Raw genomic sequence first — 24,772 nt, forward strand, 5'->3', positions numbered from 1 at the left:
AAACATTGGCTTAATCTACATTAATCTTTTTTTATCAATAACTCTTTTACTAATTTATTTGATAAATAAATAAATTAGGAATAATTCAATGTAACTTGATTCAGTCATTTGATTAGTTGTTTTTTTTCTTAATTACGGTAGGTAGAATGAATTATAAATTACCCTTGGATAATTACTTGTTCCATTCAAGTATTTAACAGCTATTAATATTTCATATTGATTTATAGAACTCTACTAGTGAAAATTTAGTAATAGATAATTAAATTATTGTTGCAAAAAAATATTATTAACATTTAAATTAGCATTTTGCAAAAATATTTGACCATAGAAATGTCATATTGAATGAGTCAGTTTTAATCAGAGAGTATCCAAAGACTTATTAGCTGAATAAACACCTTTAGGTGATGCTCTGATTTTTGTCAACTCTGGTGAATATAGAGTTGTATTCAATATAAATTGACTGATAAATGATATTCTATACATGTAGGTAACGACATAGAAATGCCTGTAGGCAGAGATATGAGCTACTGAGAAAGGCCCACGCGCCTTGCGGGGTCCCGCAACAACAAGTTGCAACCACCTGGCGCGACCACTCATTGCCTCCAGGTGCTCAAGAACCCCCTGCCTGCCTGCCTGCTGTCCACGCATGTCTGAGAGAGTGTAGGCAAACGTAAAATTGTTCATGTTCGTTCAAATGAAGAAGGACGAACTGTAAGTTTCACTTTAACCAAGTATTTAAAGTAAAATATTAAATCTTTGAATTTATTTATGAATTATTCTATAAAAATTGTCGAATATAATTACTGAAAATATACTGTAAAAGTTTACACGTTTTTATTTTTTTTACCGGTTCTTAATGAAGACAAATCACCCGGAAACTCTCTATCACTTTCACTGGTGTTTGAGACAAAAGAACTGAACATTAAGAGTTGAGAGAACTTTGTTGAGAGCCGTATGTAACTGGAAGTTGGAACCCCCGTCGGAAACTTCCAAACAACAAACATCATCATCGTTAAATAAGTGCAGTTAATAAAGGTGTAGATTTGAAGTGTTTTTTTTTGCCAAGTTTGTAAAAGAAGAATGAATTCAAAAGACGACGATAAGAGTTGTGAGTTGAAATTAAAAAGACAATGGACATGAAGAAGATGGAGATAGTTAATGGATTAAGTATGAGAAAATAACAGTAGTGGAGGAGCAAGAGGTAGGGTTCCCGGCAGGTCGCGGAGCTTCAGACACGAAGCATCGATTCGCCAGGACGATGGCTCTGCGGGGAATCGCGGGGTGTCTCGCGTGAAGTCGCCGTCGCGACGCCGTTGTTGGCGCTGCTGCTGCTCTCCACCACCAACCACCACCACCTTGGCCGTTTCTGGTGGCACGAATGCGACGCGCGTGCGGCAAAGGGTCCGGCGCTGACGGCCGGCGTCCGTGTGTGTGCCGCGTTACGTCGTTCTGCTGGTGAGCCCTCAGTTCAGTAGTCAGAGCGCCGCGCCAGTCTTCGACGAGCTATCCGCCGACTATCAGCCAATGCCGCTTCGGGCCGTTTCGACATCCAGCTACCGGGACACTTTCGGGCTGACTTGTATTGTCGGCTTCCGTTGCTATACTTGCGCATCTTCACGTGATTTAATCACTTCTAGCACAAATCTGAAAGATTCGAGGTTTCGTTTAATTGAGAAAAAAGGACAACTACCTTACGAAGAGTGGAAACGACGGAAGTGCTGTGCCACCGGCATCAAGTAGTTGAGTTGATATCGCGTTAATTCCATTTTATACTTTTTCCTGAAGTCTCACTAATATTTTTTATTTTATTCAATACTGTCTGTCATTTGTACCTTTATCACGTTTGACGTTGAGCCGTGACAGGCCTACTAGTGGGGGTTGAAAACTCCCGGTAACCGCGTGGACAGATAGGTATAAAGAGAAAGAACGAGAGAAAGGGATTGGAGTAAACAGTGAATTAATAATAAAGAATACCGAAAAAGTTCCATTTTAAAAGTGAAGTGAGGAGGAAGAGATAAGATTAAAAAATATTGAAGAAAGTAGAGAGCAAGCAATAAGTGACTGAGGCTTTCTATTTCCTTCAGCGAGACGGTTTTGCGGTTCGTGGCCCTGTTAGAGGGTTTCTCTCGGTCGTGGCCTCCCTCGACGTCGGGTCTCCTCCTTGTCAAACGTGAGACGTCTATCTCTTTTGCCATCACGCGTTAGTGCAGTCAGTGATCGTGCTTATTATACATCTTATTGAAACAACATTAAATAATAATTCATAAAATTAAACTGCATCATCTTGGCGATCATTAACGATCGCATAAAAGTTCTGCAAAGGACGACGAAAGTGTGTCAGTTCATCGTGGTAATGCCTCGTAGATCAGTGAACCAGTTAGCTGGTAAGGAAGCAGGCGGTGTAAACCGAAAACGCTGACGAGACCAGTCCCCACTGGGCCCGGTCCAGGCCATGATCGGCCCGCCAACCCAGAGGGCACGCACCCAGCAGCGTCGTAGTCGCTATCGTCAACCGGCAGAGCCGGTCGACAAAGAAGATAAGGTATCTTCTTCATCATCATCTTCGTCATTATCGTCATCACTACCAACATCATCATCATCCTTGTCTTCATTTGGCGTACAGAGAGTTTGGTTTGCTACCGCTCAAGAAGAGACTAACTGCTGCTGGCTGCCGATCGTGGATGACGAAGACGACGCTGTTAGTTACAGAACCAGGAAGTGTTATTCTACTGATAACAGAACGAGACCACAAGGAAGACGACGTGCAGGAGCACGAAATCATTCAATCTTTCTTCTTTTTGCTACCGCTGCGACCTTCTTTGCACTTTTACTTCCTCCAGGTATGTGTTTTTTTATTAATCCATTATCTTTAAATCGCACTTGTTTTCCTTAAGATAAATTTATTCAACAATCAGGAAGAAATTTAGCATTATGATTCAAGGGTAATAATGATGAGATTTAGCTGCAGAAGTATGTATTTATTTTGAGAAGAATTGGTAATATTTTCTCAGTGCCTTTCTTTCAACATGCTGTCCTCTTATCGTACTTGTTCTCTCTATATTCGCTACGAGAGAAGTCAGTGTAACGGACGCAGTCTCGTCGCCGACAAAATATCGTAGCGTGTGTCTCGCAGACACTTTCGAGCCGCGCCCACGTAGTCATTGCTGTTATTTATCCCCATGTCTGCTGATGCCGGGTGCCAAGAGTGTATTTTTCGCGCGCTATATACTTGGATGGATCGTCTCTTGTCCTCTCTTTCCGTTTGTCTTGATGCTGAAATTGTTTGAAGATCAGATACATCAGCACCATCAGTTTAAATGAAACAGAACAGTTTTTTAGCGTAAAAAAATACTTTTCAATTTTATCTAATGACCATCTAATACGATTCTATTGTTTCTTATCAACTGATATTAACTGCATGAACTGCTGGAGACGTTAATCTTCTTTCCTGAATTTTTTTATCGCAGTTTATCAAGCCATTTTGTTGATTAGAAAATTAGACAGTAAGGATTAGCTCAATCGATTTCGACACGTCTGCTGGAAGTTGAGGTCCAGCTAATCGATAGAATTGATTGGGTCAATTGATCTGACAATAAATTCTTAGAATATCCATCAGTCAGTCAGTCAAAGGAACTTGCCTTTTTTAATTCATTTTTGTTGAGTATAGTGTAGCAAAGTAAGATGTTTTTTTTGCTAAATTCTACCAAATTAAACACAGCTTTCAGACAAAAATCAAAGAAAAAAGAAATTATTGATCATTTTATTTGTTAAAAACAGGGGAAGTAATAGCTACTGTCGCTTGACACTTAAGATTAAGATGTATTTATAATTATTTATTTCCCTGTCTGGTGTAGAAACATGAAACGAAAGAGTTGAAAATGTTAAGTATAAGATATTTTTTAGTCTCAAGTATATATTCTTTCGTATCCAAGACCTCCCAACGCGAATTTATATCACGAATCTGTGATCGACGGGGAGAAGAGAGAAGCTGTGGCTCTCCCCAATTCTATGCTACTCTTAAATTTAGACATTATCCAAACTTTCTCTCTTCTCTTCTTTCTAAAAATCCACTAGATTCGTTTCCACTTAGCTTGAGTTTCTTCTTTTCTTCTCCAAATTATATACCTCTTCCTTTAAATCATCACAAATATCTTATACTTTTTATCATTTTATTACCACGAAAATGTTACAATGTAGATTCATGATATATATAATGCCGAGGTAAAGCAACTGTTTTTCTAGATTACAGAATTTTAAATTCAAAAATTCCAATTATTGACACTCTATTTATAATTAGGAATTGTATGATCTAGTTTTGGTTTCTTTATTGATAATCAGCACAAAGTGACTATTAAGTTTTCTTAAGAATTTTTTGTAAAAATGAAATGAAAGTAACTTGACTTGATAAAGTAACTTATCGATTTACAAATAACATTAAAAAGTTTTCAAACCAATTTCTGAGAAGTATGGAATTTTTATCTATAACTTAACTATTTGAGAATTAAACCAAAAATAATTTTACTTCTTTCTAGTTAGAAACTGCTTGTTTTGATTATAAGTGCAAATATTGGAGTACAAAACTTTTCAACATATTTTTTTGTTCAGCTCCTTATAGCTTCAAATATCATGTTGAGTTTTTATTTATATTTAAACGAATCATTTTGATTTGGAGTGACTTTTTTTAAAAGAATTGAATTGGTTAAAAGAAAATACTTTGAATTAATATACAAACAATCTTCCTGTCATTTCAGATAATAGTCAAGAAATTTTGCTTCTCCAAAAAATTCTTTTCAAAGTACATCTTCTAACTTTAAATCTGAAAATGTAATATAAGTTATTTTATTTTAATTCAATATTTTATGACTAGATATTCAACAAAATATTTATCTGTTATATTTTCTGGTTCAAACAATGATTCATATAGAATAATATTTAAAAATTTTCATCAAAAATTATTCATAAATGCTTTCTTTATACGAGTATTGAGCTTCAATATTTAATTTTTGTATTAGGAATATTTTGCGTTTCTAGGGGCTATTTGGCTTAAGTCGGCATCTTTTTTTTTTAGGGAGGAATGACGTGTGCCCTTCCGCCCTATACGTATTTGTACCCCCCTAAACTGAACACGCACCATCGAACAAATTTCCGTCCTGGTCTTGCAAGGATATATTTCGTGCAAAGTACAATAAAATTATGTATCTTTGTATCTCTGTTCTGCACTTAGCCGTTTCCTATAATGCTGTGAAATTTAACAGATTCAGGGATTTCTATCCTGACAAGGGATTAACTCAACCCTCGTTATTCATTGTTACTTTTATATTCTATAAATGTCCTCATGTGTCTGTTATTTTATAAAAAAATCTACATATTAATAGGCGAAAAAATATATCTAAATAATGATTTTATAAGTGAATTAATTTTTTATAGGCCATTCAACTATTGAAATCCAATCTCATATGATGATAAATGAGGCGCCACGACAAAGTGCATTCTTATTGAGTTCTTTGTCCATGGCAGCGCTTATGAGCCACATTCGATCGACTCTTTGAACTCTTTATTCCTCCCAATAGGAATCTGTAATCCTTAACAAATAGATTTTTCTTGGGAAACGATTGAAAAGTTTTGAGAGAAGTGCGTAGCTCTAAAGAACTGTTTACACAAAGAAAAAATGATCCCAATTTCTTCCGAGACCAACTCTAGATTCAATTTATTTTATTTTTTATGTCTAAAAAATGAACTTTGATAAATAAATCTTTTTTCGAGGATTTGATTATCAACATGAATTGTTAATAAATTGTCTCATACTTGGAAATATTTGTATTAAATGTTCTAATCACATTTTTCATTGATTATTATCGGAATATGAATTCATTTTTAAGAATTTTTAACAAAAAAAATTATTTGAAATAATTATAATATAGCTATTGATTCGTTGTTATTAGTTATTACAAAAAATATGAGTCGTAATTAATAAAAAGCATAAATTACCAATGTTTATATGGGAAATGATGATTATTTGAGTAAAATAAATACAAAAATATTATTAGCAATGATAGATGTGTATTAGATATGTTATATAAAGGGCAAAAAAGTTTTAGGGTTCGTGTAATAGAGTATCAATCTTACGATAGTGGAAAAAATTTATCATGGCGGTAAAGACAAAAGAAATTGAAGAAAGATAAGGAAAACGCTCACGTACTGAAGAAAAAGTAAGAGTAATACAATAGATATACATATAGTGATATTAAAGATAAGGAAAATTCAATTTCATACTAAATATATTTACTTAAGATATTCTTTTTCTAACAGATAATTTTTACATACATTTTTCTATTTTCGTAACGTCATTTTATGTACTATAAAAACCCACACATTTGTGTCACCCTTTTGATAAGTCATACTAATTACATTGACACATTTATGACGTCAAATTTACGGATAAATTCATGAGTAATAGCTCCAATATATTTTTTCTTTTTACTTCTTCACTAAAACCGAAGTTTTTGTTACTTTTATTTTAGTCCACGATTTCACATCTTTTCGAATTATTTATTAGAAATAAATTAAATTTTACATTTATTTTAATGGACTTAAGTGATTGTTTTAATGAGTAATTAATAACTTTAAAAAAAAATATTTATTCTGAATAAATATTAATACTCTTAATAAAATAGAACATTTGTTTAAACATTTACATAACACTTTATTCTCTTGGAAAAAATTTAAATAATTTAATTTTATATTCATACTGAATATTTAAAGAAAAATAATATATTTATTTGAATATCATATTTAACCATAAAAATTACTTAAAATTATCCACTCAATATCTTTCCACTCCAACAACTTCTTATTTCTTTTCCTTCAAAAAATAACAAGGAATTACAGAAAAAAACACGAATCCTCCAACACTGAATACGTGTAGTTATATGTTTGAGTGTTTAGAGCATTTTAGAACACATAAATTGCATCAAGGGGATGGTGATATAGAGCTAAAGATAAAGAAAGAGCAAAAGTGAAGAAGGTGAGAAAGAGAAAACCTTAAGAATTGTTCACTACAGTGATGCTTGTGTATTAGGCATGACAGCTGCTGTCACGGTTGGTGCTTCGACCATGTGCTCGGTCGTGTGCGCACACGTCTCAGATATTTTTTTTCATGCACCCTCATTTGATGCACGTATTCTTATACGTATGATCTCACTATCATTCTCTATTGCTCAATAGACAACATTCTTCAGTATTACTTGTCTCTTTTCTTCATTAGTTTTCATAGCACTCTCACTTCTAAAAGAACCCACTTGGTTCAAGCGTCCTTCTTATCATCATGTTCCTTGGGGGTGTCTTTGAAGGTTGTCTTAACCCTTTCAAGCATTAAATTACGTGCAAAATGTGAAGCCTGTGGATTCATCATTAGTTTAGTTTCCTTTTTTTATATAATTTTGTTTCAATGATGATATTTAATTTTTAAGGATGGGGTAAATGTACTTTGCATTTAGCTCATTCATTCTACTTAAGTACACAAAAATCCAATAAATTTTTACACATAATATTTTAGTTAAAGTTTTTAAAAATAATATATTTATTATTATTAATCGTTAATTTTGATTTAACATTCAAAGCTGGAATCTTTTATCTAGGAATAAAAACGTTTATATAAGAGTTTATCAACCCCTTGTAGGTACTCTAAGCTTCAAGATGTTCTTTTACATCGTTGAGATAAGAAATTTATTCGAAATGATTAATTATCAGTTTTCTTTAGAGAAAAAAAAGTCTTGCTAGAGTTAAAGCACTTGGTGTTCATTTTAAAAAAGTGGGTAATTAGAGAAAAAAAAGTTACTTACTCTAGCCTGCCAGATGGAATGACCAATACACCTTTGAGTTTTAAGTATTAAAGATGGTTGTTTTGATATTTTTAAGTGAGGGAAATTGTGTCGGACACGTATATGACAGTCTCTCAACCCACGAAAACCACTGGCGGAGACACGAAAGCAATTTGTATTCGATATGAATCTTGTCCAATAGTATATTCTCTTGTCATTGCTTAAGTAGGTTGGCTATTCATTAACACTTTTGTACTATCCTGACAATAAGCTATATCTTTCTACATTAATATCTTTAACGTTTTATTTTAAATTTTATTACATCATTTATTTATTTTTTTATTCCACAAATAAGCTAATTTCATTTATATCAAATTACACTGCTCTCAATCACGCATATTTTTTTTCGCTTCATTCATTAGATACAATTATATTCTTATCACTCTATTCATCAGAGACTGTTTAAAAATTCATCAGCACAGCTCTGTGACATTTTTCAAAGTCATTACCCCCATTCTCTGTTATAAATAACTTGCTGTTAACAACCAATCTGATTTAATTATTAGCATTCAGCTTAAAATGTTCCAATAAATAATTAATAATCTCATATTTTATTCAATAATCCATTAAATAATTATGTAGCAATGAAATTCATTAAATTTAATCAAACTTATTGTTTATTAAATTATTTTAATCACTTAATTTTCTACGTTATTAAAACACTTTATTAAAAAAATTATCTGATACAGAGTCAGTGTCACCAAATTATTAATATTTCATTTAATTATAGAATTTATTTCTATGCAGTAAAATATTCAGAAGAAAGTTTACCGTATCAAACATGAGATATTTTTGTGATAAAATATTCATTTTAAAAAATTACTAATAATAAAAATAGAAATAAATTAATGATTGCTGAGTTTAAAATAAAAATGAAATGATTGGATGTTTTTAATTTATTATTTGATGCGTAAAATTATTATTAAAGATAATGTTGGGAAAAGTAATTATTGGATTAAATATTTGATATTGAATGAATAACATGTTAATTTCTAAAGAATACAAAAACCAAATTAAAATGAGGAACTAAATGCGAATACTGTCAAGGTTTTATGTTTTGTCGAACAATAAACTCCATGGCAATTGGAATCGACCGTAGGTTTTATTTTATTTTGAATGAATTGCCTAGTCCAGCATGTAGGTTGGCCATTCGTCAGCAGTGTCGTAGAGTAGGCAAGTAAAGCAAAGGTATATATAAGTTGGGTCGATTCGTCTACGATACCATCAGATATCATCTCAATCCTCGTAATTGTAGACTTTCTCTCTTTTCTTTCCCTCTTCCGCATATTTCTTTGTCGACTTTTGCAGAGTGACTATAGAAATTCTTAGATCTTTTTGTGCTTGTGTACATAGATGAATGTACACATATATATTTCCAGTATAGACTACTACCCTAGCTTATTCGCGTTCTCGTCCTTCGATTTGTCTTGTTGCAACAGTAGTGGGTTCCGTTTAGTAGAATTGTGCTCGTGCCAGTGCGCAAACATTCAAGTTTGTAGTGGTGAGATAGTGGTAGTTATATTGCGGAATGGTGGTGGAGGGCGCCCCGATTGGTTGCTCAGGGGTTGCATAATGCAGCGACCACCGAGTTCGTATAGTCAGCCTGCCTGCCAGGGCGTTGACTTCGCGCGATACGACCGATGCGGTTCGACTCTGCGCGAGCAACATTGGCTTTCTTCATACACTTTGGCAACTTGTCTTATTATTGAAGAATCATTTCCTTTTTACGAATCAACTACTGATGTTGCTATTGATTGGCAACATGACTTTGGCATTTTTTGGTTGCAATTACTTCCGTTAAATTATCGTTCATGCTCGAGATGTATTTTAAGACAGATAGCAAAAATTTAAAAAGAGTATTGAAAGTTATAGGAATACTTATTTGCTATAAAGCATCTATTTTTAACGTATTAAATATATTTTTAGTGAGTTTCACAATCTATTCAATAGAAACAAATTTTTATGAGGTTTTATATATATTTATATATAAAAGAATTTTTGAATATCATTTATAGTTCAAAGATTTTCATTTAGAATACAAAAAAAAGTTTTTTTTCAGTTGATTTGTTTGCATTATGAATGATGGAAGCTTTTATAGACTTTATAAAAATATATTTTTCATGCATAGAAAAACATTTTTTAGAGATAATCTTGCTTACTGTCCATTAAAGCTTAAAATTGTTTTAGATAAAAAAAATGGAATTTAAATTCCACATTTCAAGAAAAATAATCTCATTCACCCATGAAAATGAAGAATAGTTTAATTTGTCGATAAAATAAATTGAAATGATCTTGGGAAACTAATTCCAGAAGAAATCTCATTTTCCTCAGCTAACATACACAGCATTTAGATGCGGGAGCGATTTCGCAAGTTGTGGATTGAGGAATGAATAGATTCGAGGAAGAATCTAATCGAGAAGGGTCTGTTGGCGACATTGGAAATAGGCACGTAGGCAAGGTAGACTTGGATGACCTCCTACTCTTGCTCCCTCTTTGCCTCTCCACTCCCAGGGTTTTCTCGGGGGTTCATCGATCGCCCCCAATCACCCACTCCTCTGCCATCTTGCAACCCTGTCCTTTTAAAACTTCAACTATTTCACATTCACTCCGATTGACTTGCGAATAGATCAAAGTCGTAAGACACACGACCGCGAAAGGGAGAAACTGATACATACATTTTCTAGGTCGCATGACACAGCAGGGAAGGTCAGGATTGGTTCAAGTCCAACGAGCCGATTCTATAATTAGCGAATTTCCGTAGCAGCCGTGTTCCACCACTGGGATCTAGCATCAGTGCCAAGTTTTCTTCAACTTCTTCCCGACGTCCCTTCATTCGTAAGTCGTGATCGTCTTAGGAAATTAATCAGGAATGCGTAAATATTTGCATCCCAAGTATGTGAGGTGATGAGAAGACAGAGACTCGATGATTTAATCTGATCATCATTTACCATCCTAAACATTCACTTTAAACCGATCTCATTATCAGCCAATAAAATACTCCAAAAATTATCATCATAATTATGTGTGTTCATTTCATCATTCAAAATTCAAACTCTTTATTTTATTTTACATAAGCATAAATATATTTAATTATATTAAAGTGCAAAATTGCAATCTTCAATTTTACTCATAATTTTAAATTGTAAATAATAATTGTATTCCCTTGATATCAATATGTGACGATATTATTATTAAAGTTTACTCAAATAACTTAATATAAGATAATAAGTGCCATTAAGCCTACAAGAATATGTTAAATGAACATGTTAAATATTAAACACCCAAGATAAAAGCATCAGTTCATAAACTTTTTATCATGCATAATTGTTTACGTTGAATAAATCACGCCACTTCTTCGAATTTGTCGCAATCGTTGGATAGCTGCAGAGTGTAACAGAAAATTAAATGAATTTTCACTGAGAATGTATAACAAGTCTCTACGTCTTTGTGCCAACTCAAGAAATATTATATATCCACCGTGCAAATAATTTAGAATTTATGCGTTTCTCCTTGTCGTCACAATAAACAGGAAAACTAGACATTGACAAACGTCTGTCTATTAATTTAACTAAATAAACTAAACATGCACATGCATAGTAATGGTGGTATATGAATGGGAAGACAATAAGGTGATTATATGTTGATGAATTTGAACATTTGAAAATAGCATAATGATACTGTATGAGGGCTAGAAGATGAAATGCTAAAATAAGTTGGGAATGTTGATGAAGTTATAAATATTTCTATTTTGTATATTTTCCAATTACACTTAACAAGTTATTTCAAAGTTTCAAGTGTTGGATATGATACTTCATTTAATTAACTTCATTATTTCTCCAAGTAAATATATGAAGCTACTTATTGAGTTAACAAGAAACTTTAATTTGATAATAAATATTTAGACCTCTGATAGAATCTGTAACAAGTCTACCACATTACAGTCGATAATAACTTGACTACTTAGTCTGTCATATTTTACAAGCTTGATTACAATAATTTTTTTTTTTTTGCAATCAGATTATTTTTCAAAATATCCTGCATGCTCGTGAAAATATTTAACAAACATTTGTTTGATTAATAAATCAATTTTTTCAAGACATTAAATTCTTGTTCATTACTTCAGAGATGGTTAAGAATATACATATGCACTCGTAGAAGTATTTACTTTGCTCTAGACGAATGACTGATAAGTAATGTGATAGCATAAAAATGTCAATAATCCATGTGTCACATATCTCGAAAAACGAACGATTTTCTATTTTTATTTAATTTGACATCCCACTGCAAAAAAGGTTTTCGTCATTTGTTGATATACTTATTATGTATTATGCAGTCACGAAAACTAGCGATTTGGCAAACTTCCGAGATAATAAATTAATGATAGACTCGATATAGATGTTGTCCTCTAGGTAATTTAGAAAGATGAATAATTTAAGTGACCCCAGTATTATTTTTTATTTAAACAACTTATGCCACACCATTGATTCAATTTTCAATATAATTAACTATTTACTTATGTTTTATTATCAGAAATGACTATTGGAATACAATCAATAAACAGAATTAATCAGTTGAATTTTTAATTTACTTTAATATTTTTATCTCATGATAATTCAAAAATCCTGAATAACTTCATCAATACTTCCATAGTGGACTTCAATCTTCAATATATCATATCTAACAATATTATTGAAATATCAATAAAAAGGAAGCATTTTAAAAAAGATAAATGATTTTAACAAAGATTATTCATTAAAGAATTTAATATTTAATAAACTCTTTATGTGCAATTTTTCTTTCAAAAGCTCAAAAGCATAATACAATAGCTAAATTGTTTTAATTCACGACATGAACACATTAGTAGTTTCCATCACATAAGTTAGAATTGAATCATAAGTTTGATCACTTGGTAATAATTCACTTGTTCATCAAATTGTAGTAATAATTTTACATTTCGGCAATAACTGTGGAGTATCTGCAAACTATTAGCATTTTCATGTTGTCTAATGCTATTGCAATAAAAGTTTCATATAGTTTGAATGCGATTTTATAAGTATAATATATACATCTACGTGTCTATATGTTCATATATATTTCATCGTATCTCGTAAATATTACAAAGTTCATTTTAGTTTCAGAGATCAAAGGAAGATCCAAACTCTATGATTCAAACTTATTTTTAGTGAAAAATAAATATTATGATTTTCTAAGAGTGTCGATACATTTTTAACTACATACTCTGAGAATAAATATTTTTCATTTTAGTTAAAAGTACTTATTCACATCTTTATTATTCATCATCATCAATCAAACTATATTACACATTTTCATTGAATTTCCTGAATATTTTCCTGAATTTATTCATTATAAATTTTAAACGTCAAGTTTTATTGACGTCTCTGCTATTGAGTTATCTTATACCATACTCGAATATTGTTTTTAAATAATTTATTTGTCAATTGATTGATATAAGTATATTTTTTCTTGAATTTTAAAAAAGATGTTCATCCAATTAATACTTTTCATTAATTTTCTATTTTAAAAAATAATAATAACATAATGGAAGTGGAGGTTGCTTAGAAGATAAAAGGAGTGTTGAAAAGTTAACTAGAGGATGTTACTAATTATTAGAGATTTAATCAGATTAGTTGATTAATCGCAAAGATTATATGTAAGTAAATTAAAAATAAAAATGTTTTTTATCGTATAATCCAGATTTTATGTAGCTTAATAAAAAGACACTGTATGTTGTGTAATAAAAAAGCATTAATCTAGATAAAGACTGTTCTAAAGTTAAAACAATATACACCAGGTAAACTTAAAATACTTACGTAAGCCCTTCGTCCACGTTATTCGATCGAACTTCTCACCCTTTCGTCTCTTGCCAACAAATAGCCTTTGCGGGTTTTATGATCGCATCGTAAACGTCGCGACAAACAAAATTGATGGACCACTCGGTTATGTTCCTGTAAGTTAAATTCCATTTGGAACACCAGGATTCTGAACTTTTTTTATGTCATTCAACCTTTCGTTTTGTTAAAATGTAACTTTATGCCTGTCATCTAAATATGGAAAATAATATTTCAATAGATGTTTGAACTTTTCACTCAATTTTTAAAATTTATTTCAGTACTCGGGTCAATATGTTAGCTAAAATCGAAACAATAAAATTTTTTTTCAGATTTGATTTATGTTGTAACTTAACTAGTAGTTGGGGAAACAGTGATTGCTTGAGTGTAATTTTTTCCATCAGTTTAAACTGTTGAATTTGATAGTAAATTGGCAGTAAAGGTTCTTATAGGGGTAGAATTACATGGTTCAATGTCAGAAATTGTTTTTTATCACTCTTAAATGAAAAATAATTTTTTTAAGTAAGTAGGATTTTTAACTGCACTAAAAAAGTTATACACATGTTTATAAATCAACTTAAATTGAATCTTTTCATTACGGTTGTATGTTTTAGAATTATTTAAACAAAGTAAATATTAGTTATCAAAAACATATGAAACAACATCTGACATTAAATTAACATTTCTTCAACAAAAAAATATTTACACACCATTCATCATTCTTAGGAATGAAATTTATTTAATTTTTTTTTGCATCATTTGCATAGACTGTTTATATTCAATGCAAAACACGTTCAATTCCTCTCATCAGAATCCGGGAATAATTTTAGCTTATCTTAAATGATATGAAAATCAGTTGCTACTAGTTTAAGTTAATTTTCAAATTAATCTCAAATCCCGTTATAACATGAATCAATTAATCTATCGATTAAATTTAACAAGAAAATCAACAAACTGACAATGAAAATAAATTAATTATATTTAGTAGATCAATAATTCGATTTAAAAAAATTATTAAAATTCAATACCGGATGAAAATGAACAATCTATTTCAATCTAGATTATTATTTCCTACATGAGAAAAGTTAGCCAATATAAAATCTACTCAGAAGTCGATCGTATTTGTATATTATAGCTCGTACGAAGATCGGATTGTCAATAAATTAAATCATGTTCGACCGTAGTGAGAGGCTAAGGACAGCTCAGTATCGATTGTCATGGTCTAGATAAGATTGTCAATATTCAAATTGGCTAATATATATTTATAAAGTATATTTATTATTCAAACTTGCTTACTTTTTTTAATTACTTAGCTAATTGTTTGTGGAAACATTCTGACACAGAATAGCCCATATAATTTTACTATATTTCTAGTGTAATAAATTTTTGATTTAATGTTCACTTCGACTTTGATAATTTTCTTGACAGCATACTTACCCATCATGATGAGTGGCTAATAAAACAGTTGTAATTGGAGCACGTTTAAGTTGATGGAGAAATATTTTGTGTACATTTTATGTTTCTCTAGAGATTACTTGATTATTATTATAGCTTTATTATTACAAGTAATATAAGAAAAATAATTGCACTCATTCATTATTTTTAATAACACTTATTTATTTTAAATTAAAACATTCAAAAATCCATTATTAAATTAAAAATTTATTCAAGTTAATTACTTATAATTGACAAAACAATCAATTTAATATTCAACCTAGATGAGATTTATTTAATATTGTTAGATTGAAATTAAATTGTAAATTTTTCCTGTCATCACCTAATGAAGAAAACTGTTAATATCACAAGAAAATTGCTCCGCCTGAGTGTCTATTTCTTTCCTCTGTTTTTTTTTTCTTCTTGACTGATCACGTCTGGAGTCTTACATCCTTTTTATCCCTTCTTTTATTTTTTTTCATTAATTTGCTATCTCTATTACATATGTACTCTATTATACAGAAAAATATGTTACTATGTTGCAATAAGTTGAAGGTCGTAATTTCCTGATAATTTTTTTGACGAAACGAGCGTTGATTGTCGATAGGTATCCCCCCTGTTGTGCTGATATTTCTTTTATTTCATCCCTTAGCTTTTCACATCTTACTTCTCATGGAGAAGATTGGCTACGATGACATGACCTCGTATTACTGGATGAGTTACGGTCGTCAAATGAAAATAAATGTGGAAAATATATTTTTCGTTTTATGCTTTCACTCAGTAATAGCTTCAATAAAATTTATTATTTCAATATTTTATTTTTAATGAATTGACAGTTGACTTTTAATTTAATAGATCTTAAAAGAACTGGCAAAAAAAAAAATAATTCAATTAATTAATAATGATTTTATGGATGAAAAAAAAATTGAAACAGAAAAACTTTTCCTACCTGATCAAAATTAGAATGGATAAGAGTTCATAAAAAAATCATCATCGATCCATTGCAAAAAATAGTTGACCGATAGCAATGATTGAATTTATATTGCAAATACTTATGAATTTATTTTCTATTTCCATCAAGTTATTTTCTATCTAGGAAGTGTGAATATACGTAATTGATGTATATAATTACTCTTCCTGCTATAACATACTTGATTTATTTTAATATTCAATCAATTGGCATTTTCATCTTAAATTTATTTCACAACTTGCTGCATAATTCATCAACTTTTCTCAACTACGTTAACTGTAATATGAAAATTAAATAAGCGACATATATACATTGATGATAAGATAGCAAATTATGAATTCAAGTTCTGATTCAAGCCCTTATCTCACAATTGCTTAAGAAATCAGGGATGTTGGAAGAAAAGAAAATATAGAGAAGGAAAAAGATAAGATTAGTTTGCCGTCGAAGAGGATATACTTTCTTTTTTAATACTGTGACCTAGTTAAATTTGCTATTCTACTCTTCTTCCATCCCTTTGAATCTCTTATTTTCACAAGTAAACTTATGCCTTTTTTCCTTATTTTTTTCTTTTGTTTTTCTGATCTATTTCTCCCCTTTTGTTCGTTCACTTTGATTAAGTGTTTTATTTTTACTTTTTATCATAAATGTTTCTTTTACATTTTTTTTTCCAAGGTGAGAAAAAATTTTAAAGCTCTCAATTTTAATATAATTTGCCCCAAATAACGAAAATTTCATAACATAATCTGCCCCCTTGGGACTATTACAAGAGCAGGTGGTAGAAGCAGGTAGATTGTTGGATGATATAATTCACCACCTGGCGTACTTTTAAAACGTATCGTGATAAGGAAAATTCTCATATTCGTGTAAATATTCCGGAAGTGATGATAGACCTGTATATTTCAACTTTTCTTTTATTTTCAATGAGAGAGAATTCTTTTGTGTTTGAAAACAAGGAAGAAAATATAAAATTGAATCTATAATATTTTTCCTTAAACTTTGAAATTTTAAAAAATGATACTGAAAATATTATATTAGAAAAAATAATTCAATTGTTTACATCGGAAAGGTGTAATTTTCTTAAACTAAATAATAAAAAAGTTTGTTTGACTTTTATAGAATCAATCTCTCATAATTTATAATATTTTTTATCTAATAATAATAGGCGTTTTGAAATCATATTTAACAATTCATTATGCGTAAAAAATATACATATTATTGTAGTTATTTTCTTATGATTCTGACACAAATAATTTTTTGGAAAAGAAAAAAAAGTCTATAACTGAAATGAAGTCACAAAAAATTTTTAACTCAGCAACATAATTTTTTTTTAATAAAAAGAAATATTTTAAAAATATTTCAACAAAAGTTGAATTCAACCTTAAACTTTTTATATTCATATTTGACACAGATGCTTTTACTGCAATAATAATTAAAATAATGAGATGTTATTACTGCATCTACATTATATTCAGAAATAAAACATATTTTTATATATACATATATGCATTATAAGATTTAATAATCGATGATAATCACTAAGATAACATGATGATATAAATATTCAAATCAATAGTTATTACATATTATCGATTTTTTAATTTTATAATAGCTTTCTATCACCTTTTATAATAGTAAAGAGGATAAATCACAAGTCTAGATCTTGATGGATCATCGATTAATTCATTTTCATTGGCCCTCGACAATATCCAAGTCATTTCGGGTAGATGGCCACCGGCGGTTTTTCTTAGAAGATGTTTGAATTTGGCAAGTCTCCAATAAATGTTCGTTATATCGGATATCCCGGTCTGGAAGCAATAATCACGCTTGAGAGCGTTGAGGTCAAAGACGAGTGCTGAGAAGTAGTGTAAGGCCTAAATCCTAAAACTCAACATTTATACTATTCGTTACTTTATAACTCCTTGAAACTCACATATGGACTCCAACCCAGCTTTAATCTTTCTCAAAATTCGAATTGAATGCTCCCTTCGTGTTGTAAACTTCAATATTTGCACATGTCGAGAAGAGGAATCGGAAGTTGAATATATTGTAAGGATATCCCTATTATTTTTTATGCATCTCAACTTCTTTCAACTCAACATGATATTCTTTTAAATTTATCCATAATCATTTTTGTGCTTTTTTTTTTTTTATTGAATCGGTGCAATTTTAATGAAGCAATGAAGTGCAAAGATTTTACTAGAATAAATAGATTGTAGTAGATAAATTACTGCAAGTAAAATTTTAGAGTAACCTCAAGAAACTTAATTGCTCCATAAACTATTCATGCATGAGTAGTATAAATAAATTCCTCCAACAGAAGTGAATCATCTACTCCAATCTATCGTTCGTGACAATTGCGTTCCAATTTTCTTTTAATTTACTCGAAATTAGCTAACAATTAACTATTAACCATATCCAATCAATAAAATTGTACTTCATCAATATACTTATCATAAATAATTAAAACATTTTTTCTATCAAACGTATCAATCAATTATTAACTACCTTCGAGTATAAATAAAATTCTTAATCTATTAAACAGAACTCTAGTAGTTGGTAACTATTGTGTTTAAATATACTCGAAAATGCATGAATTATTTATCAATAGTTAAATATTAAATCAATGCAGAAGTTTTTTCAGACTTTTATCCAAGTTTCATAAAAAATATTTAAATAATCTGTTTTCGTACATTATTTAGTCTCAGTATAAATTGCAAATGAGTTTTGAGATCGATGGGGTTATTTTTGACTCCGGATCTTGAAATGGTAACTTTTTAAATTCTGATGCTTACACAATTCTGTCACGCAACGGCTAGACAGTGTACGATTTAATGCTAGTCCAAGGTTATATGTTTTCAAGAACAATATCTAATTTTTGATTTATCTCTTCGATTCAGTCATTTATGATGAGAAAGGAGTATTATCTATGTTTTGTGTAATTTACTTTTTTTTTCAAGTAATTGACAAAAGCTTCATGCTTCAGGGTCGACCTAAGGAACACTCAGATAATCAAGATAAAGCTTTGAGTTTGTAGTACACTAAAAAACAATCTAATCTTTTATTCTTCTAAAAGCTTCACAATTTGCTAAGCCCAGCAACTCACACTATCTTTCTCGCCTTCTCTTCATACTTTTGTGCTTCTTTTTCACTTTAATACTTCTCAGAGACACTTTTTCCTCTTCTTCCATCTCCTACTTGACACTTCTACTCATTCGCGCTTCCTCATCTTCCTCGTTTTTTTCTCCAAATTGATTTTCCTCTGCTTAAAGGGGATATATCTCACCAAATCGCTACGATCGGAGCTGAATAAACCTGAAGAAAGGAATAAAATTTCAAAGAGAGAGTAAAGAAGTTATTGAGGGTGATGGACTAAGAATAGTGTGGGGTAGGGTAAGGTCATCATACAGGATTGACGATAAGTGGAATAAGAACTTATGAGGCTTCTACAAAATCTTTGATAACAATTACGCAATATCAATTGTCGAGAAAAAAAATTTGATTCTTTTGTTGTCAGTTAATCGTTTGATGCTTATTCTAATAATTACTTGATTTTTCCTTCTATTTACTTCTGGGATTATTTGTTATATTGTTTTGAAGTAAATACAGATTTATTGTAATACTTAGTCCAAACATTTCATTGAATAATTTCATTAATTCAATAGAATTTAATCTTTATTTAACTTTAAGTGTAAATATTTGTCTTTAATTAATGAAATTAATAAATAAATGTGACATTTTTTATCATTTGATTTTCTTTTATTTTTTGATTCAATTCAATGATTTTAGTTTTTTTTATTCAAAAAATTTCTGTGATAGTTATATAATTTTTTAACAATATGTTTTTATGTTAAAATAATTGAAAGTACTTTTTTCAGATCCTCTTAAATAAAAAAAAAAATTTCTGCTCTAATAACTTTATCTTATTTTATTATCATGAATTGAATCCATCGAGTAATTAATTTTAGACTTTGCAGATTTATTACAGATATTTTTTTCTCAACAGAACTATTTATTTCTACTTCAATGTTCTCGTAAAAAAGGAAGACAACTTCCGGGGAGAAATGAAACATTTTTTCCTCCAAGTAATTTTTTTAAGTGGCTCAACTTCTTCCGAGCATTTTTACCCTTTTGGCCATGACTAGTTGAATCCATATGTAGCGAAAAAAACCGTTAACACTTACATATATAAAGTATCTTTGATCTAGTTTTTAGAAGCCGATATGAAACTTTGTGAACAAGTTACAAAAACATACACGCGTTTTGTTCTGAAACTCGGACAGAGATAAAAGCTAAGAGTGGTTGTCAGTTGGTAAATTCAAACTGTCAAGAAATAGGATGGTGTAAAAAAAGTATCGCAAAGTGAAAAAAGGTGTACTCTTGTATATCTGATCTAGTTGCTTTGGAGTAAGAGAATATCTTGGTATTGTTTTTTATGGATATGAAAGAATAGAATAAGTTAAGATAGAGAGAGAAAAGAGGGTTGAAAGGGTAGAAGAGTGGTGGATACATCCGGGGCTTTTGCCGAGTTCACTGGCGCAATGCAGGGTAGTCAGACAACATGGCGCACCTCTTTCCCCTCGTCTTCGATCTCCTCAGTTGGCTGTCTTTCTCTTTTCACTTGCTTTGCACGAGGCCACGTGGGAATTATGCGTAACATCGTTGGCGTGCCGCCGCTAGTAAATTTACACAGGACTTTTTTGTGTAACGTATAGTCTCTTCTCGACCTTACCATAAATTGAGAGATACTTCCGGCTTCATACTGGAAAAATTCGTTTATTACTTCAGGAATTACTTTCACACGAACTTTATTCTTTTTATGCTTTTCAGATGAACTATTATATATATAATTCTCGGAAAGAGCTTCTAATAAATTTACCATCATCTCTAAGATATTTTTCAAATATTTTGCAGTCATTTTTTATTCAAAATATTTTTACTAATTAAATAACATATATCATTTCGATTTTATATTTGGTAAAAAAAACTAAAATTTAATTTCCAAAAGTTTCAGTTTGCAAAAAAAAAATTATAATGTATCTTTTTAAGCTTAATAATTATTAAAGCTATTCTTTGTCCAAAAAAACAATTTATCAATGTTTTTCTGTACAGTTAATAAAGCTCTTTGTATCATTAAAAAAAATAGTTGCCAAATATTTTAACTGCATTTTTTAGCCATTAAATTAATTGTGCGAATAATTCTCGAATAAAAAAGAAATGTGACCACTTGACAATACTTAATGGATATGGCAAGTCGAGAATACCATTGCAATTTTCGTCAATCGAGACCTCCCAAGTTGATTAAAAATCCCACGGCATCGGTCACTAAATAAAATTCAAACATCTACAACTAAAAAAAAAAAAGAAAAAGATGGATCAGCAAGCAGCAAAAGTCGATCGAGTTGCAAATGCTCAAAGTAAATTTTAACGATTGGCATTTTTCATCGTCAGGACCCTCGAGGCCGCTCTATTGGGTGCAACAGGAAGCAGTAAATCTTGGTCGAAGGTGTTTTACTTGGTTCGTACATGCTGTCAGGGGTCACGGCTTTTTCAAGTCAGACCTCGATACGCCTGTCACTCCTATACGACTCGAGTTACTTACAAAGCAACCCTTATCTTAAAATGACGAAAGTTGATTGATTCTCATTTATATTCTCACTTCAATCAGAATCCATTTGATTCCACCAATCATTTAAATAGCTCTCAAAGCAATACACTTGATGGAACGTGTGCATTTTGACTTGCTATTGACCCTTCCTTCTGTTTAATGTCTCCTATGCCGCCAAGTTCGAGGGCAATTGCAAATTCGTCGAAGTAGCCGGCCAGTGAACTGTGCGATTTGTCCACGCAATCAAAGGCTTAATGATCGTGGCATTAGCACTCCACGACCACCGCGATAACGACCACCAGAAAGTATATTCATTTATATTCAATCAGACCTTGCCAATTGCATCAAGAACAGTTGAATTATTCTTCCAAGCGCAAATGTCATTTTAATTAGATCGTTTCGAAAATGAAATTCATAAAACGATAAAATAAAACACTGATAAGTACGAGTGTCATTTAAATCAAGGTAAAAGTTGAAAGCATTGAAAATGAATAATCTTTTCTCTGTTGTATCAACTAACTTTTTTCTATTTATTTTCTTTCAATAAAAATTCAATTTTCTTCTTAATAATGAACAATTTAAATTTCTTGTCAACAAAAATTGTAATATTTCTATTTTAAATTTATTTAGAGAAAATATTTTTTCCGCTTTATTGATTTTTTTTTCTGGTGTTTGAAGATATTTATTAGTTTAAAGTGTAATAATATTTGATTAATGAGAGATTAATAAAAATAGTTATAATAAGACTGAGAAGAATGAGTAAATATTTTATCCACAAAAAAAGCAAATTAGTTTCCATAACGACGACACTTGGAAAAAAACCCCAACAAATTCGCTCGAATCACTGCTGTTTGAGTAAGCTGTGATCGTTTATTTTTCCTGGTATTAGTTACCCTTAACAGTAAATGTAATAGCCAGAAGGGAAGAGCTGTACAAAAACCTTCAATATTTTTTTATCTCTCGATCCCTATTTTTTGATGATACAAAAAATTCGCAGGCATTGGAATCAACGACTGTTTGCAATAAATCGACACTCAAGAATTTTTTTTCACTCCCTACAATATTCTGGTGTTTTATAATTTACATAAAATGCTGTAAGATCAGTCAAAATCGAAAGAAGATTATCTCGAGGGAAGTGATGAGAAAAAGAAGAAGCGACAAATTTCCAACGATTCAGTCAACTGCACCCTAAATTCGCATTTCAAAGAAACTTGGGGGAGGCAATATATCTTTTCTCTTCCAATATCTTCATCGTACGGGTGTTTGAATCCCCAAAGACTGTACCATATTCGATAATGAGCAATTCGCTCTCCATTTCCCAGTCTTTTGTGCCCTTTGTGGCCGCGTGCCAGAATCTCCCCAGGGAGGCTATCCCCGATCTCTAGTTCTTGTCCCATCTGAAACAGTTGGTCCTTTCTCTTCGTAGAATTTTTATTACGACTTTATATTAGAACTCATTAAGTTCTTATATGCCAGCAGTGCTGCAGTAAATAGATTGTTTTTTTCAATAAAATGGAAATGATTTTGAAATACTACTTGACAATTATTATATAATAGCAATATGAGAAGAGCTTGTTATTGGAATACATCAAAAACTTTTATGTGTCAATCAAATATTTACTATCATCTCAAGTAATAATTTTTTTTTATTATAGCCCAAGAATTGTGTGCTAGAAATTATGTTAATCAATAAACTTAAATATTTTGCTGGGGTAGAATGTTTATTTCACAAAGAAACAATATATGAATTAAAATTCAAATCAATGCATGGGGTAGACATATTGCAGTATATGTATTTGAAAAATAATATATTCATTTCAATTTAAATAATAAATTTTAACAGCAGATAATATTATTATTATTTAAATTATTATCTGAATAATATGCATTATTATTTGAGATTTATTTATCTGCAATAGAATTGAAAAATCTGAAATTAATACATGAATAAACGCACAAATTGTAGCCGAATTCATGCAGATGAATAAACCTCAAGCGAGGACATTGAATGGAAATTTTTCGTAAACTTTCGGGTGTTTATTAGCAAAAATAGTCATGTTTTTCCCTTTGGATGAATTTTCGTTTGAGCCGCATTTATTTCTGTTGAAATTTAATGAATGGGAATAATTTTTGCGTTTTTCGTCGACTGAAAGTAATGAAGTGGAACGTACGTTTCTCGTCATAGGTAATTTCGTTCGTCAGAGCTGTGTTACCACTTTACACTAAAATATATTATACTTTTTATCACTTTTCTTTTCTTCCTTCTACTATTCTTTTTATCTTCTTTTCTTTGTAGTGTCTATTTACGATTTGCGCTCATGTGCCTCTAACTGGCGCCGAGGCGTCGAGACACACTCAGCGTCCGATCAAACCATTTCACGCTGAAGTACTTTGACTATCCATCCTACCTTGCATATCTTTTGTGGTAAAGTGAACCATTTAATTAAGGTCTTTGACAACTCGTCAAACATATCAATATTTGATTGACGATGTTTGCTCTACATAAGCTTTGATTTTTTTTTTGCTTCAATGTAGATCAATTATTTCTATTTTTTTTTAAATATCCTTGACAGTAATAGCTATCAGTTTATCGAAATTATTTTAATAAAGAAAAGTTATCATTCGATCAGAATATGGTATTGTAAAATAATTGTGTTTTGAATCAATAACAGATAAAACACCAATGCTCAACGGTTATCTGTTTGATAAATAATTAAAATTTGATCTTGACCGTAATTTAAACTAAATGTTTTTATGAGTTTGTCAATAAACTAATTGAATTTGTTTTAAAAATATTCATGTATTATTACTATTTCAGTTGTTAAGTATTTTTTTAGCATTTGAGATAGTAATACTTTGCTAAAAACTTCAAGCAAAAAAGAATCTTCAGCTATTTCAATTAATCATTGCTAGAAGAGCCCAATAAAATTTTGATAAATACTTTTTTCTAGAGAATTCATTTTTCAGTATTGTTATTATTATAGAAATTTTTCCAGTATTGTTATAAGTAGTTTCAATAAGTCGTAATTATATC

The 24,772-nt window shown here is 30.6% G+C and overlaps 1 protein-coding gene across 4 annotated transcripts in view; it reads left to right on the top strand.

The window, feature by feature from the left end:
* Positions 1 to 1,442: 1,442 nt before the first annotated feature.
* The window catches only part of LOC118066308 (protein kinase C-binding protein NELL1-like), a 43,895-nt gene continuing 20,565 nt past the window's right edge, over positions 1,443 to 24,772 (top strand). For all 4 annotated transcript variants that reach the window (XM_035082246.1, XM_035082247.1, XM_035082248.1 and 1 more), the window contains exon 1: positions 1,443 to 2,840. In XM_035082246.1, the coding sequence (XP_034938137.1) occupies positions 2,453 to 2,840 (388 nt within the window). In that variant the 5' untranslated portion in view covers positions 1,443 to 2,452. The remainder of the gene's footprint in view (positions 2,841 to 24,772) is intronic.

This window comes from Chelonus insularis, unplaced genomic scaffold, assembly GCF_013357705.1.
Source record: "Chelonus insularis isolate UGA/USDA-ARS -01 unplaced genomic scaffold, ASM1335770v1 contig_339_pilon, whole genome shotgun sequence".
Classification (NCBI taxonomy): domain Eukaryota; kingdom Metazoa; phylum Arthropoda; class Insecta; order Hymenoptera; family Braconidae; genus Chelonus; species Chelonus insularis.